Source organism: Condylura cristata, unplaced genomic scaffold (assembly GCF_000260355.1).
Source record: "Condylura cristata isolate star-nosed mole 26May11 unplaced genomic scaffold, ConCri1.0 scaffold00004, whole genome shotgun sequence".
Lineage (NCBI taxonomy): Eukaryota > Metazoa > Chordata > Mammalia > Eulipotyphla > Talpidae > Condylura > Condylura cristata.
The window spans coordinates 55740316-55755689 of NW_004567105.1; the positions used below are offsets into that span (position 1 = coordinate 55740316).

General features: G+C 35.8%; 1 protein-coding gene across 1 annotated transcript in view; it reads left to right on the plus strand.

Annotated features, from left to right (window-relative positions):
• Nucleotides 1–15374, plus strand: part of DNAH12 (dynein, axonemal, heavy chain 12) — a 130284-nt gene that overhangs the window by 44183 nt on the left and 70727 nt on the right. The window contains exons 24-31 of the mRNA XM_012735164.1: nucleotides 54–226; nucleotides 2683–2835; nucleotides 3080–3319; nucleotides 4334–4579; nucleotides 5308–5427; nucleotides 10530–10639; nucleotides 12336–12519; nucleotides 12643–12783. Of these exons, the coding sequence (XP_012590618.1) occupies nucleotides 54–226; nucleotides 2683–2835; nucleotides 3080–3319; nucleotides 4334–4579; nucleotides 5308–5427; nucleotides 10530–10639; nucleotides 12336–12519; nucleotides 12643–12783 (1367 nt within the window). The remainder of the gene's footprint in view (nucleotides 1–53; nucleotides 227–2682; nucleotides 2836–3079; nucleotides 3320–4333; nucleotides 4580–5307; nucleotides 5428–10529; nucleotides 10640–12335; nucleotides 12520–12642; nucleotides 12784–15374) is intronic.

Sequence of the window (15374 nt, forward strand, 5' to 3'; positions counted from 1 at the left end):
TTATTTTCCAAATTATTTTGTTTTGGGATTACGGGCCCTATTTATTCTTCTAGGTGTCTCACATGACACAGATTTCCAGTGGCTTGCTCAGCTTCGATATTATTGGGAAAATGAGAATGCTCGTGTCCGTATCATTAACTGCAATGTAAAATATGCTTATGAATATCTTGGTAACTCTCCTCGACTTGTCATTACTCCTCTAACTGACAGATGTTACAGAACATTGGTAAGCACTTCAGTTATTTTACTTCATGCATTAAAGTTTAATATTTGACATGGTATATATTTCTCATTCAAATTTTTCATGGCTAACCATTTTTTTCATCTATAATAGATGGATAAAGCTGTCCTTTTCTAATCCTAAATTTCTTTTACACATATATATATAGATATCCATATAGGTGTATAGATGTATATACTTATGTATTTACTTCTGGGTGCTTTTGTAGAATACAGAGTTTCACTTCTAGTATTGGAAAATTGTGAGTTATTCTCTTTAGTGATCATTAGGAAAAGGAAGAAACTGGAGGCTTAAAGAGAAAACCACAGCTTTGGAAAATGGCATCAATTTTTGCAGTGGAGTCCTGGGAGAGTGTCAGGAAAACAAAGAAAGTACATTTGGTTCTTAGAACTCCAAATTAGTTCTACTGATACAAATACAATAGTGATATGAAATGTAGAGGTGATGATGATGAAGTCTGTGCTTGTTGGGAAGCTATGGAAGATAGAATCAAGACTAAAAAGCATATGGCTCTGAGAATAGGGTTGTCAAAAATAGTACAGAACTCCCAGGTAAATTTGACAATGAATTTTTTTTTTTTTTAGATTTATTTATTTATTCATACAGAACTGGGGTACAGGCCAGAGATGCGGAGGGTGAGAGAATTCACCAGAGACAGAGTGGGGAGCAGAACAGGCAGATCAACGAAGTACACTGCTGAGGGGAGCAGCGGGCGGGCCAGGAGAGGTCTGCCACGCCATGTGGTCACCTCCGGGGCAGGCGGGGATTGAACTCATGCGGAAGTGGCTTTGACTTCTTAGTGCTGTGCTTTAACCCGCTGCGCCACCAGGGAGGGCCTGAATATTTTTTTTAAAAAAAGATTTATTTATTTATTCATACAGAACAGGGTACAAGTCAGATATGCGGAGGGTGAGAGATTCACCAGAGGCAAAGTGGGGAACAGAACAGGCCGACTGACAAGTACACTGCTGAGGGGAGCAGCGGGCGGGTCAGGAGATGTCTGCCGTGCCATGACCACGGGCAGGCGGGGATCGAACTCATGCGAAAGTGGCTTTAGCTTCTTAGTTCTGGGCTTTAACCCGCTGCGCCACCATTTTTAAAAATGAATATGTACCAAATATTGCACAGAATATACACAAATTGTTGTTTATCTGAAATTCAAATATAACTGGTCATCCTGTTTTACTTGTTAAATCTGGCTACCTTAATGAGAATTGTGGAGCTCTAAAAAACATCACTACACTTGTACTGAGTCAGTAAAAGTTAAGTATCTTTGAGTTCTCCAGAGCAGAAATGAAATAAGTGTTCGTGGGCAAACGACTTACCAGGGAATGTTCTTGGTATAAATCTGAAAGGCAATAAGGAAAGGAAGGGGAGAAAGTTAAGCTTAACGTGGTTTCAGCAGACACATTGTCTTAGCCAGACTTAATAGGAAGTTTTTGAAGGATCATGGTGTCATAGAGACACCCAAGTTTAAGCCAGATTGGTATTTTTTGATATCTTTTTATTGTCATCGACTGTGGGCCATTCTGAGGTAAGGGTGAGAATAACCTTTTGTGTATTTGTCAATGAGGTAGAACTTAATAGTTCAGAGCAATTCTCTAGAGAAAGGGAATAGTTGTGTGCCATTTTAGCTGATGTTTACAGCAATTGGGAGATAGATGCAATGATGGTAAAAATTTGTGATAAAATATTTCCCTAAACCCCTACTTTCTCAGAAAGTACCTTATTTGTCTTATTCTCTACGCTAGTGAAGAACAAACTCACAATACTCCCTAATCTGTTGAGAAATGAACTTAAAGCTTCTAACAATGTTGAGCTGTAGAATCAGAATCAACATTGAAAATGTATATAACCCTGTACATTGGAAAATAAAACTTCATCTAGTATATTTAACCATCATAAAAAGAACACATTTGGAAGTGTTTTCTTGAAATTATAAATAAGGAAGAATCTTAGGTTTCCAACAATCAAATTAATGGTCATCAACAGTACAGTATTTATTATAAACTTAAGGTGAATAAAATATCATCACTACTGTCTTTATTTAATGAACTATATTGCTTTTTTTGTAAATATGAAAATATTTCTGATTTTCACAGATTTGTTATTAAAAAAGACTATTTTTAAGAGCATGTTAAGGTTTGCAGGAAAGCTGAGGGAAAAATGCAGAATTCCCACATATCCCCTGTCTCCTCATATCATCTCTACAGCCATTACTAATTAAGCCTTTCTCAACAGATGTTAACACTCTCAAGTATAGATTACCTTTGCATTTTTCTCTATGCAGCTAGAAAGTTGTGTGCTGAAATTAAGCAATAATTGTATTACTGTCTATTTCTCTGCTACAAAGACTAACTCTTGTTTTGTAAGTGTCCCTTATAAGGTTTTCTTTTTTCAGCTACACATGGGTTTCTTTTCACCCCTATTTTTTCTTTCAGATAGGTGCATTTTATTTAAATCTTGGAGGTGCTCCAGAAGGGCCTGCAGGCACAGGGAAAACTGAAACTACTAAGGACTTAGCTAAAGCTCTTGCTGTACAGTGTGTGGTATTCAACTGCTCAGATGGGCTAGATTATCTAGCAATGGGAAAGGTAAGGCTATATTTGAAACATAACTAATTTATAGCTAGATCTGACAGGATAACCTGGATCAGATTAATGTTTAAACATTAACTGGATGTGGTTTAACTGTTAATGTAAACTTTTGATTTTAGGTTACTGTTTTTATCATTGGGGGTTTTATTAAGCTTTCTTTTCAATTTTAATTTATAAGGTTAAATGTTTTAACAAATAATGCCCTTTCCTAAGAAAATTTATCTTTTTTTTTTAACCTTAGTTTTTTAAAGGATTGGCTTCTTCTGGTGCTTGGGCTTGCTTTGATGAATTTAATCGAATTGAGCTGGAAGTGTTGTCAGTGGTAGCTCAGCAGATTCTTTGCATTCAGAGAGCCATTCAACAGAAGATGGAGGTGTTTCTTTTTGAAGGGACAGAACTCAAGCTCAATCCAAACTGCTTTGTGGCTATTACCATGAATCCTGGCTATGCAGGACGTTCTGAATTGCCAGACAATCTTAAGGTAGTAGTTTTTAAGATTGTAAATTTGTTAACCAAAATCAGTAGCACAAAAGAAAAATTTTTTCACATGTATTGTAATATGTTTTACCTTTCCTTTGACTGTAAGGTAGATTTCCACTTTTTTAGATGTCTAAAAAATGTTAAAGTATATTAAAATTTAAAATGATATTAAAATACAGTTAATGAAAAGAAGGTGCATTAGAGGAATGTAGCGTAAGTGAATTGCTCAGGCTTTTAGGTCACTGGCTTCTGTGGCTATAACCTGAGGCCTTGATCTTGTTCACATGGAGCATGTGTGCCTGACCGGCTGCCTGACCCTGGATGTGTGTGCATGAGCAAATTTACACACACCTGAACCTAAGGTCAGGTATATAAAAACAACACTATCCAGAGATGGCTGCAGGGATGAGGCTATGAGAGGACGAGCAAGATCTGCGAGTAGAAGCGACCATGAGAGAAATGCCAGAGAAAGCCCAGAAGAAAAAGGCTTATAGAGATTCACAAGGGACCCAAGTTGCTGTTTCCCTGCTGGCTTGTTTCCCCTGCGTACTATTTAAAAACCTGTGGGGATGATGCCACAGCCTCCAAAGTTCCCCCTCTTTCTCTTTTAAAAAGATTTATTTATTTATACATACAGAACTGGGGTACAGGCCAGAAGTGCATTGAGATTATTCATCAGAGACAGAGTGGGAAACAGAACAGGCCGACTGACTAAATACACTGCTGAGGGGAGCAGCAGGAGAAGTCTGCTGCCTCATGTCACCTCCGAGGATGAAACTCATGCTGAAGTGGCTTTAGCTTCTTAGTGCTGTGCTTTAACCTGCTGCACCACCAGGGAGGGCCCCAAGGTTCTCTTTTAAGCTCCCTGAACTGATGGTGAACCTACCCAGCCTGGGGTGGTTGCAAAGCAAGGAATAAACTTGAATAACAACATATTAGCTTTGAGTGTTTATGTTCACCTTTAAAAATGGTTTCCTCTGTGTGAATAATATATTTCATTTATTATATATTTCAGGTTCTTTTTAGAACAGTGGCTATGATGGTTCCAAACTATGCCCTCATAGCAGAAATTTCTCTCTACTCCTATGGATTTTTGAATGCAAAACCTCTATCTGTGAAGATAGTAATGACTTACAGACTTTGCTCAGAACAACTCTCATCACAATTTCATTATGACTATGGAATGCGAGCAGTGAAAGCAGTTTTAGTGGCTGCTGGAAACCTAAAACTAAAATTTCCACATGAAAATGAAGATATACTGGTAAGTATTCAATACATACATTGTAAAATCCTCAATAGAAAGACAGGTTTTTTTTTAATAGTTTATTTTTACATCATTTTGTGCATTTTTTCATCTCAGTTGTACTCCCCCTGGGCTTCCCATAACCAAATCACCCTGTGCCATCACCATAATCCAGTGCATTTCCCTCCCTCCACTGTTTTTGATCCCATTCCCCACTCCACCCCCATTAAATGTCTCTGGTCTGTAGCTGTTCATTATATTACTATTTTCTCACCTGGTCCTTATACTCCTGCTATGAGTGAAACCATCCAGTATTTTTCCTTTTCTTTCTGGCTTATTTCACTAAGCACGATCTTCTCCAGCATCATCCATATTGCTGCAAAGACATGTTTCTTTTTTTTTTTTTGGTTGCTGAGTAATATTCCATTGTGTATATGTACCACATCTTTTTAATCCAGTCATCCGTTTTGGGCATCTGGGAAGACAGTTTTTTTTTTAAAGCAAAGTTCTCTAGGAACTGTAAGTAGGCAAATGGGGTTGTTACTTTGAGTCCTTTTACATGGGATTGAAATTACAGTTTTCACATTGTTATTCATTATACTTTGTGCTATTATGAGGACCTTTTGACTAAATAAACATAGTTTTGACTTTTTAATTGGGGTTCTCTGCACAGTAAAATAGACCAACTTTTGGCTGGGGGGAAGGCAAATACTGATAATTGACATACTGCATTTTTTGGATTTTAGCTTCTTCGATCAATTAAAGATGTAAATGAGCCAAAGTTTCTATCACATGATATACCCTTATTTAATGGAATAACAAGTGATTTATTTCCTGGTATTAAACTTCCTGAAGCTGACTATAATGTAAGTAAACATATGAGAATTACTTACTCTACATATAAATTCATCTGATGATTCAATTATTTACTAAGTTTAATTAAAGGAATGAAATTATTGGAGCATAAAATCCTATTTTAACCACTTTAACAAGGATGAGTAAATATTAGTACTTTTGTTATATGATATCAAGGTTAAAAAGATTCAGATCAGGGCCCTCTATGGTGGTGCAACAGGTAAGGACACAGCACTGCAAGCTAGCCACAGCTGCTTCAGTGCCAGTTCGGTTCTTACCCTGGAGGTGACCCACATGGCATGGCCTACCTCTCCTAACCCATCCGCTGCTTCCCTCAGCAGTGTACTTCGCAGATCAGCCTGTTCTGCTCCCCAGTCTGTCTCTGGTGAATCCTCTCACCACCCCTGCATCTCTGGCCTGAACCCCAGTTCTGTATGCATAAATAAATAAATCTTTAAAAAAAAAGGTTCAGATCAAATATAATGTTCATTGAAGAAAATAATTTTATGTTCAGTATTGTGAATTATATGTATTACTATGTGTGCTATAATACTTACTTACAATGTGTAATATTATTCCAGCAAGTAAAAAAGATGGTAAATTGAAAATGGTAAAACATACTGCAGTTATAAACTCTCATTTCTCAAATTTAAGTGATATATGTTGACTTTTTTATTTATTTGTTTTTTATATGTTGACTTTTTAAAAAAAAGATTTGTTTATGCATACAGAGCTGAGGTACAGGCCAGAGGTGCAAGGGCAGTGAGAGGATTCACCAGAGATAGAATGGGGAGCATAACAGGCCGATTGTTGAGGAAAACTCTGAGGGGAGCAGTGAGCGAGTCAGATGAGGTCTGCCACGCCATGTGGGTCATCTCCCTGGCTGGAAAGTGAACTCATGCTGAGATGGCTTTCGTTTCATAGTGTGGTGCTTTAGCCTGCCGTACCACCAGGGAGTGCCGGCTTTTCTGTTTAAAGGAAACAAATCATGTGCATTTCCATTTCATTTAATGTATACATTATAAAACCTGCATATATGTCTACCCATAAGAATAAATCCCTATTTACAAGTGTTAAATAATATAAAATAAAAACAAAATTTTAACTTAATGAGACAGATGATGTGAACTGAAAACAAATTGTCACTTTATGTCAACTTCTGTGGTAAAAAGTACTCTGAATATTCTTTTGAATTCAGCATGCAGCTACCTTTTGTCATGTGATGATTCAACTCTCATCCCTTTTCTCTTTTAATATAACCACTCAAAGAAAAGATTATATAGTAATATCCTTAAAGTTATCATTTGGTTTAAAGACATCATAGACTTTTTAGCTTCCTTCTTAAGTCTTCAAACTCAGATACCATAATGACAGTATCTAATTGAGGTGATTCTGATACAGGCCAAGGGGGCCACTACTCAATGTGAGTAGAAGTCAGTATTCTGATACTGGTGTTTGAGAGAAGAAGCAGGTTTGTTTGTGGAGTTGACTGGTGAGGAGATGGGAGCTAAAGCTCAAAATTTATCTCTGTCCAGGAAAGGGAAGGGTTTCATATTGACTTGACAGGAGAATGGAAGATAAAGAAGTCAAATTTTATTAAGAAACAGCAAAGGGGCCCTCCCTGGGGGTGCTGCAGGTTAAAGCACAGCGCTAAGAAGCTTAAAGCCACTTCAGCATGAGTTCGATCCCCATCTCAGAGTGATCCACATGGCCTGGCAAACCTCTCCTGACCCGCCCACTGCTCCCCTCAGCAGTGTACTTCATTGTACTGCCTGTTCCAATCCCCATTCTGCCTCTGGTGAATCCCCTCACTGCACCTGTGCCTCTGGCCTGTACCCCAGTTCTGTATGCATAAATAAATAAATCTTAAAAAAAAAAAAAAAGAAACAGCAAAGGAATGTGAATTTGTCTGTAATTTGTTATATAGTTACAAATTGGTCCAGAGAAGAGAGGTCTTCCAAATAACTGATATTCCTGGTCAGATGGATCCCAGACTTCTGAAAGTGACCCGAATAGTCCCATTTCCTGTTTTCTTGATTCCATGTCAGCGATCTCTTGCTTCTAGCTGATTTGGAGTTTAGTTTAAGACAAATCACTTATAAGCACATGCAAGCCAGGCCCTGTTGCTTCTGTGAAAGCAAGTTCATAAGATAGTTAAGTACTCCCAGCTGTATTTATTGATGATGGATTGACTACCTTTTCAATTCTAGGATGTTTTCCAACACCAGCAACCAATTCTCTGATTCTCTGAAACTAATTGGATGCATTAGTGTGAAACTCCATAGATTAAGGACTAAGTCCCACAAATGCTGGCACTTAAGGCTGGGTTAGCTATAAATTGGAGATTCTGTAAGGCCTCCCTGTGATTTAATAATTTGCTAGAATAGCTCACAGGACTCATAATACAGTTCATTTCATATTTGCTGTTTTATTTCAAAAGGATTCGAAAAGAAATACAACTTATGTACACCCAAATGGAAGAGCTATATAGTGCAAGGCATGTTCATCAAAGCAGAAGTTCCCTGAGTCTTACTGTTTTAAGAGTTTTTATTAGTGCTTAATCTTCACCCCTTCCTCCTCCAGAGCTTGGCAGATTGGGCTGAAAGTGACCATCCCCAGGCTATTTCAGGGGAATTCCCCCCTCCCCCGCCCCCACACACACACCAGTGGATGCTTGAAATGATAGTACAAAAGCCTCTATATATTGTTTTTTTCTATACAAAAATATATAGCTATGATAAAGTTAAAATTTTAAAATATTGTATGGGAGAACTCTCAGACTCCCATAAATATTGCAATAAATACATGGATCCATAGGTTTTAAGTTTTGGAAAATACGAAGAGTCAGTACTGGGAAACGTGAAGCTGCAACTGAGTGCTCCTCAGTGAGGGAAGCTGGGGCCCTAGGGAAAAAATACTACTAAATGTACTTTCTTGCTTTTTCTTGCATAATGTATTTCTTTGTTTGCCCTGTATTGACGTCTTTAAGGTTTCAGGTCATTTTTATTCTGTTAGGTTTTTAGTTTTACCTCAGTGGTTACTACTATAATATACATTCTTGACTTATTACAATTTAACTTAGCTTTATATTCCATAAATTCAGAAACAATTTAAGAGTTCTAATGGCATAATTCCATTATTTACTCACCCCTGCCCATTGTGCTTTGTTAAATATTTTATATCCACATATGCTATAAACTCCACAATACAAAGTTATTTTCTTGTCTTAGCTATTAGTGTTTTTAAAAATAGTCTTTAAATTTACTCTCTCTGCTGTTTTTTATTCCTTCCAGCAGATATATTCTTTCCTCCAAGATCTTTCCATTTTACCTAAGGACTTCTTTAAGTGTTTCTTATGTATACGTGGGTTTTCTTGCAACAATTTTTCTCAGCTTTTCTTTGTTTAAAATGTGTTTTTGTAGCCTTCATTTTTGAAGAGTATATTCTCATTAGATATAGAAATCTAGGGGTCTTTTACACCTCCTCCATCATTTTAAAAAATGTTTCAGTAATGCCTGATTTTTATTGTTATGCTTAGAATTCAGGAATTTATGCTTATAGAACATGGGGGTTTTTCTTACACTTTTCTGGAGGTAACTATTTTTACTCTCTGGCTGTTTTTAGTAATTTTTTTTCCTTTTCCCTGCTTGATTATATGTTGTTGTCATTGTCCTTCTCCCACTTGGGATTTGCTGCACTTCTTGAATTTGTGGATTGATGTCTTTCCTTAGAAAATTCTCAGTCATTATCTTTTAAGATATTTCTTCTGCCCTATCTCTTCCTTCTTTTGGAACTTAAGTCACATGTGTTTTAGATAATTTTATCTCAAATTTAGACAATTACCTCAAATGTCTCTTATATTTTGTTTTTGAATTTATAGTTCTCTCTGCTTTGTTTATATACTTAGTGATTCCTTCATTAGTTTTGTTCGGTCTGTTGACAAGCTTATCGAATGTGTTTATTATGTACTTTACTTTTTAGTTTCAATGATTCCAATTAGGTTTTACTAGGAGAGTCCGTTTCTTTGCTGAAATCTTTCTTTCATCTTTTTTTTTTTTTTGCTGTCATATTGTCTACTTTGTGTACTTATAAACATGATTTCAATGTTCTTGCCTAATTATGAACTTGTCACCTGTGAGTTGGTTTGATTTGTTTTTCTCTTTACTATCAGCAATTATCATAGCTTGTTATTTTGATTTTTTGTTAAAAATTACATATAAAATAATTGTAGAGACTATATGATATTTTCCTTCAGAAAAAAAGCCATCTTTTCCTATGTGAGCTAGCTAAGTTGAATACCTGATGACTGAATCAGGAATTGATCTAATAGTTTTATTGCAGTGTTATTGAGCTCTAGTTTCAAATGTGCTCAGAATGAGAATTGTCCTACTGTATTACTTTGGCCTCCACGTAACAGAATTGTTTCAGGTATATTAACACTCAAGAACAAGGGGAAACTTCTGTGTGCCTTTTTAGCTATTTCTTGATGTCTGTTATAACCTCACATTGAGCAAAACATATAGATAATGGAAAGAACCAATTTTGTGTTTGAGTCCTTTTCAGATTCCAGTCTGTCACACAGTCCCTAAAGACTTCTTACTTCAGCATGTCACTCTGCCTATAGCAAATCAAAGTCAGTGCCCATGATGGCTCCTGGAAAATGCTTCCAGTGGCAAAACTATTGATTTGTGCTCATCTAGGAAGGGTCATCTCTTTGTGAAATGTAGTTCCTTTAGGTTTACTCATTGCCACAGCATCCCTATCTCTTTAACACTTTTATATTTGCCTCCCTGCTGTAACGTGAAGGGCTTTTTAGCATCGCCTTTTATATTCTAACAAAAATGAAATCTGAAAAACACTACTAAAAGGGTTTTTTTATGCAGCATGTATCCAATACTATGGTGCCATAGTTATTAGCAAGTTATAATGGATACTACTACTAGTTAAAAAGTATTTTAATTCTATTTGTTTCTCCTTTTAATTAAAAAAAGTGCTAAGAAATAATTATCAATATAAGATGAATAGTTTTCTTATTTCTAAATGCAAAGTCTATAAGGTATATGATATGACTTATAATAACATTTTATAGACATACATTCCATTTTTCTCTTAGGAATTTTTAGAATGTGCTCATGAAGTCTGTGAAACATATAATCTTCAGCCTGTTAAATTTTTTCTTGGTAAAATGATTCAGACCTATGAAATGATGATTGTTAGACATGGGTAAGTTTATAGGTTATCATTGTCTGCCATAGTTAGATGTTTTTTTTATTTATTATTTCATCTCTGTGCATATATGACAGTTTTTATTTTGCCAATGTGGAACATATAAAATAGATATTTTATTCTTTTAAAAATTCATAGAAAATTATTTTTTAATCACATTTGTGTTTATATTTCAATTGTATTACTGGATATATGGAGGGAGCGAATTAGCTTTTTACCTATTTGGTTAACAGGCAGTTCCATGTTCCACTTGTCACAACTACAGTCTTTGTGAAGTCATACCTTTCTAAACTTCCTTATGATATCTTTAATCTCTCAAGCTTAGTTGAAAAAGTCACATCCTTAATTAATTTATCCCCTAAAATGACTACTGAAACTATATGAATCTTTTGTAAATTTTAATAAACACACACTGTGGCTCTAACTTTGATTTGATTTTTGATGTCAGGCTCTGTTGATACTTGTTGAAATATGTCCCCAAATTTTATCTTTTAACAATTAAGAATGAGGATAATTTGCCTCATTCAATCCTGTAAGTTCCTGAATTTCTGAAGTTCTTTTGTCTGTTTCATTCTTGATTGCAAACTGGCCATTTTTCCAAGATTCATTTCTTTTGTAGTTCCTTGTTAAAAGCAACCATTACTTACTAATATATACTAGCAATTTTCTGCTTACCATTCTTTCCCCCAAAACTGCAATTTTATTGTGTATGTTACCTGTCTTCCAGGTTATCTTAAGAGATACACTTACCAATGTATCCTCATTTCATAACATTAATTGCCAATCTTTTAGCCCCTGATAACAGTCTATTTGCCTCCATCTGACCTCTAAGTCAGTGCCACATAGCTTAGTCTTTTTTATTATGACAAGAACACCTTCAGTCTTTCTAGGTATCATTTTCTATCAGTAAGGATTGGCTAGGTTGTTCTGTAGAAACCGTTAGCACCCAAGCTTTAGTGATTTAGACAACAAGGATTTTTCATTCATGTTATGTTCACTCTAGGTTAAAAGGGAGGTTTTGCTAATTATAATAACTTAAGAGTCCAGGCTCTTGAAGCTGCCACCATGTCAACATTGTGGGTCACAGTTGTTCTAGAAGAAAAAGAGAACTGTTGCATCCCTCATTGGTAATTACCTAGCCCATGAGAGGCAACATCCTTCATGTCTACTTATTACTTATTAGTCATCTAGTATTTTCACAGCAGGATGAGGAATCTTGCTATGTGTCAGGAGAAAGGAGATTCAGAAGTATTTGGCATGAAGAACTAATAATTACTAAAGCTGGTAAAAATTTGAGGAAAATTCCCTCAGAGACCTACACATTATTCTTATTAGGGAAAATTAAGAGTATGTAATTAATACTTTGTAATTAAAAATAACATTACACTAAACCATGTTTCAGGTGTCAATCACTGGTGTATATTGCATATAACTATTAAATTTTCATTTTCATTTTGAGTTTACTATAGTCTTTTCTGTAGATAATGTTATTAATGTAGAAAATTAGGTTAAGAGACTATCAAGCTAAGAAATTAAAAGTATTTTTCTCATCTGAAAAAAATTCGCATAATATATAAAATTATGCATGCTCATTATTATAAGGTAAAACTTTATATACCAATATGTAAGCAAATAAATTAACTTATCATTATGTTAAGAATCTTATTGTACAATTGCTTTTTTTCCTTAATAGTTTTATGTTAGTAGGAGAGCCTTTTGCTGCTAAGACAAAAGTTCTGCATGTACTGGCTGATACTCTAACTCTTATGAATGAATATGGTTATGGAGAGGAAGAAAAGGTCATTTATAGGACTGTGAACCCAAAATCCATTACTATGGGACAGCTTTTTGGACAATTTGATCCAGTGTCTCATGAGGTAAGCTACAGTATGAACATTCTCAACTCTGACAATGAACACGAAATCAACCCATTGAAATGCATTTCACTGCTAAATTCAGGTTCATAAGAGGAGTTTTCAAATTCTTTTTTTTTTCCTCAGTGGACTGATGGTATCGTGGCTAACACTTTTAGAGAATTTGCTTTATCAGAAACGACGGACCGGAAATGGGTTGTATTTGATGGCCCCATTGACACTTTGTGGATAGAGAGTATGAACACAGTATTGGATGATAATAAAAAGGTAAATCATCATGATTAATCACAAAACAGATGCAGCATTGTGAATATGTTTAAGATTATTGAACTATTAACCTATAAATCATTTATAGTATAATGTATTTTACTGGTCTTAGAAAAATACTACCAATATGAAAGTGCAGACATGCTTAAGCAGTGCAATAACTAGCACCTAGTCCTATATATAGGACTATATACTTTAAATAAATTATGCATCACATTGAGTAAGTTTTAAATTTTTTTAAAAAAAGATTTATTTATTTATGCATACAAAACTGGGGTACGGGCTAGAGTTGCAGTAGCGGTGAGAGGATTCACCAGAGACAGAGTGGGAGCAAAACAGGCTGACTGTCAAAGTACACTGCTGAGGGGAGCAGTAGGTGGGTCAAGAGAGGTCTGCCACACCATGTGGATCACATCCGGGGCAGGGATTGAACTCATGCTGAAGTGGCTTTAGCTTCTTAGTGCTGTGCTTTATCCCGCTGTGCCAACAGGGAGAGCCCAAATTTTAAATTTCTTTTCAATACAAATTATCCTGTGGTAAATCCTTGACTTTGTTCTAGAATAAAAGTATATTGTATTGAAATTATATTAGCAGGAAAGCATAGTAATGTAATATATGATGAGTATTTAAGTGACAATAGTTTTATAACTGTAGTCTTAAGACTAAAGTCTTAAATCTTTAATATTAGAATAAAATAAAAGGACTTTATTCTTCTTTGAAAAATATTGAATGCTTCAGTTCTTGTGTGTAGTACATTAACTTAGAAGTTATTAGAGGTACATAAAAGAACTAAAAACTGGAAGTCTTCTAATATTTATTTTAATTGAGAAATAAACAAACTATAAAATGTATACTAATTTTAAGTTTAGATACTATCATTTCTTATAGGTATGTATACTCACATAATCATAATTCAAATACACATGCATAATATTTTTTGCACCATACAAGTTTCATTCATTGTCAGGGGAAATTACTACTGACTTCTGTGATGACCTAATTTTGCTGATTTTTAAGCATCATAAAATGAAATCATACTCCTTAGTATGATTTTTCCTTCTTTTGGTTAATACAATATCTGATATTCATGTTGTAGTTCCTTATTATGTCTGAATTGGTGTTCTTGTATGAATGCATCGCAATTTTTTCCAGACCTACATGAAATAGCTCCATTAGGCAAATTAACTTACAGCATTCAAACATCTACTATAGTGCTTTATCAAAGGTTTCTGGCCATTTAGTCATATTAATTTTATTCATCTAGTCATATTAATTGAGTTATATATAGAAAGTATACAGATAAGAAGTAGTGATGATTTAAAAAAAAGAAGGGTTAATTATTGAAGTCAAATTTAAGGATTCAGAGCCAGGTGGAAGAATTGTTTCATACTGGATGAAAGGAAACAAGGAAAGGTTTGGTATAGATAGATGGATATATGAATTTGATAGTGGAAATTTGAAGGCAAGTCCTTTTGATTTATTTTATGCTTGTGAGGGGTAAGTAAGCCTTGTTGTTTACATACTTGAAGATGAAAGGGAAGATGGGAAAGAGCATGGAAAGAAAATCAGAAGTGTAGCTGAGTATTACTGAGAACCTGATTGAGTTGAATACCATGAGTTATTAGTAATAGTGCAAAAGTCAGCCTTCTTGAGAACTATCTACTAGTCTAAACAGCTTTGGTGTGGGTGTAAATAGGGTTGCTAGCCTGGAAATACAGGAATACTTGAAAGACATTGGCATGAGAATGATAAAAATCCTGGCTCACAAAACAGAGGTTGCTTAATAATGAAGAAGTGAAAACAATAGGGATACGAAATCTCTGTGAAAATGAACAAGTAGGGGCTTCCCTGGTGGCGTAGGAATTAAAGTTCTGTGCTTTCAAGCTATTGCCAGATACCATGGAGTCAGATAGACCCCTGGCCAGCGAGTTTCAGGCACAGCAGACCTCTCTTGTCTTGCCCACTGCTCCCCTCAACAGTGTATTTCAGTAGATCTGCCTGTTCTGCTCCCCACTCTGTCTCTGGTCAGTCCTCTTACCCTCTGAACCTCTGGCCTAGACCCCAATTCTAGGATGCATAAATTAAAAAAAAATCTTAAAAATAAAAGCATGAATAAGAGCTGTAGTCAAGAGAAGAAACTGGATGGATAGGAGGCTATGGCAGAGATTGGGATGCTTGAATTTAATAATTCAGAATTGTTTGGTGTCCCAGACACATAAGGTGTATAGCTGGGTTGGATTAAGGGGAAAGCAAGTGAAGATAAGGTGGTCAAGGATCTGAGGGGCTACATTGCAAGATGTTCCTCCTCACAAATATTGGGTCAGATCAAAGTTAAAATAAAAAGAAAGAGAATGAGCCAAGTGCAAAGGTTTTAGTTAACAAGGGGGAAATGTTTGGGTGCTGGTGAATGACAGCAGCAAAAAATGTTGTCAAAGATGCCAAGAGGGGCCCTCCCTGGTGGCACAGCAGGTTAAAGCACAGCACTAAGAAGCTAAAGCCACTTCCGCAAGAGTTCGATCGCCACCTGCCCCGGAGGTGACCCACATGGCGTGGCAGACTTCTCCTGGCCCACCTGCTGCTCCCCTCAGCAG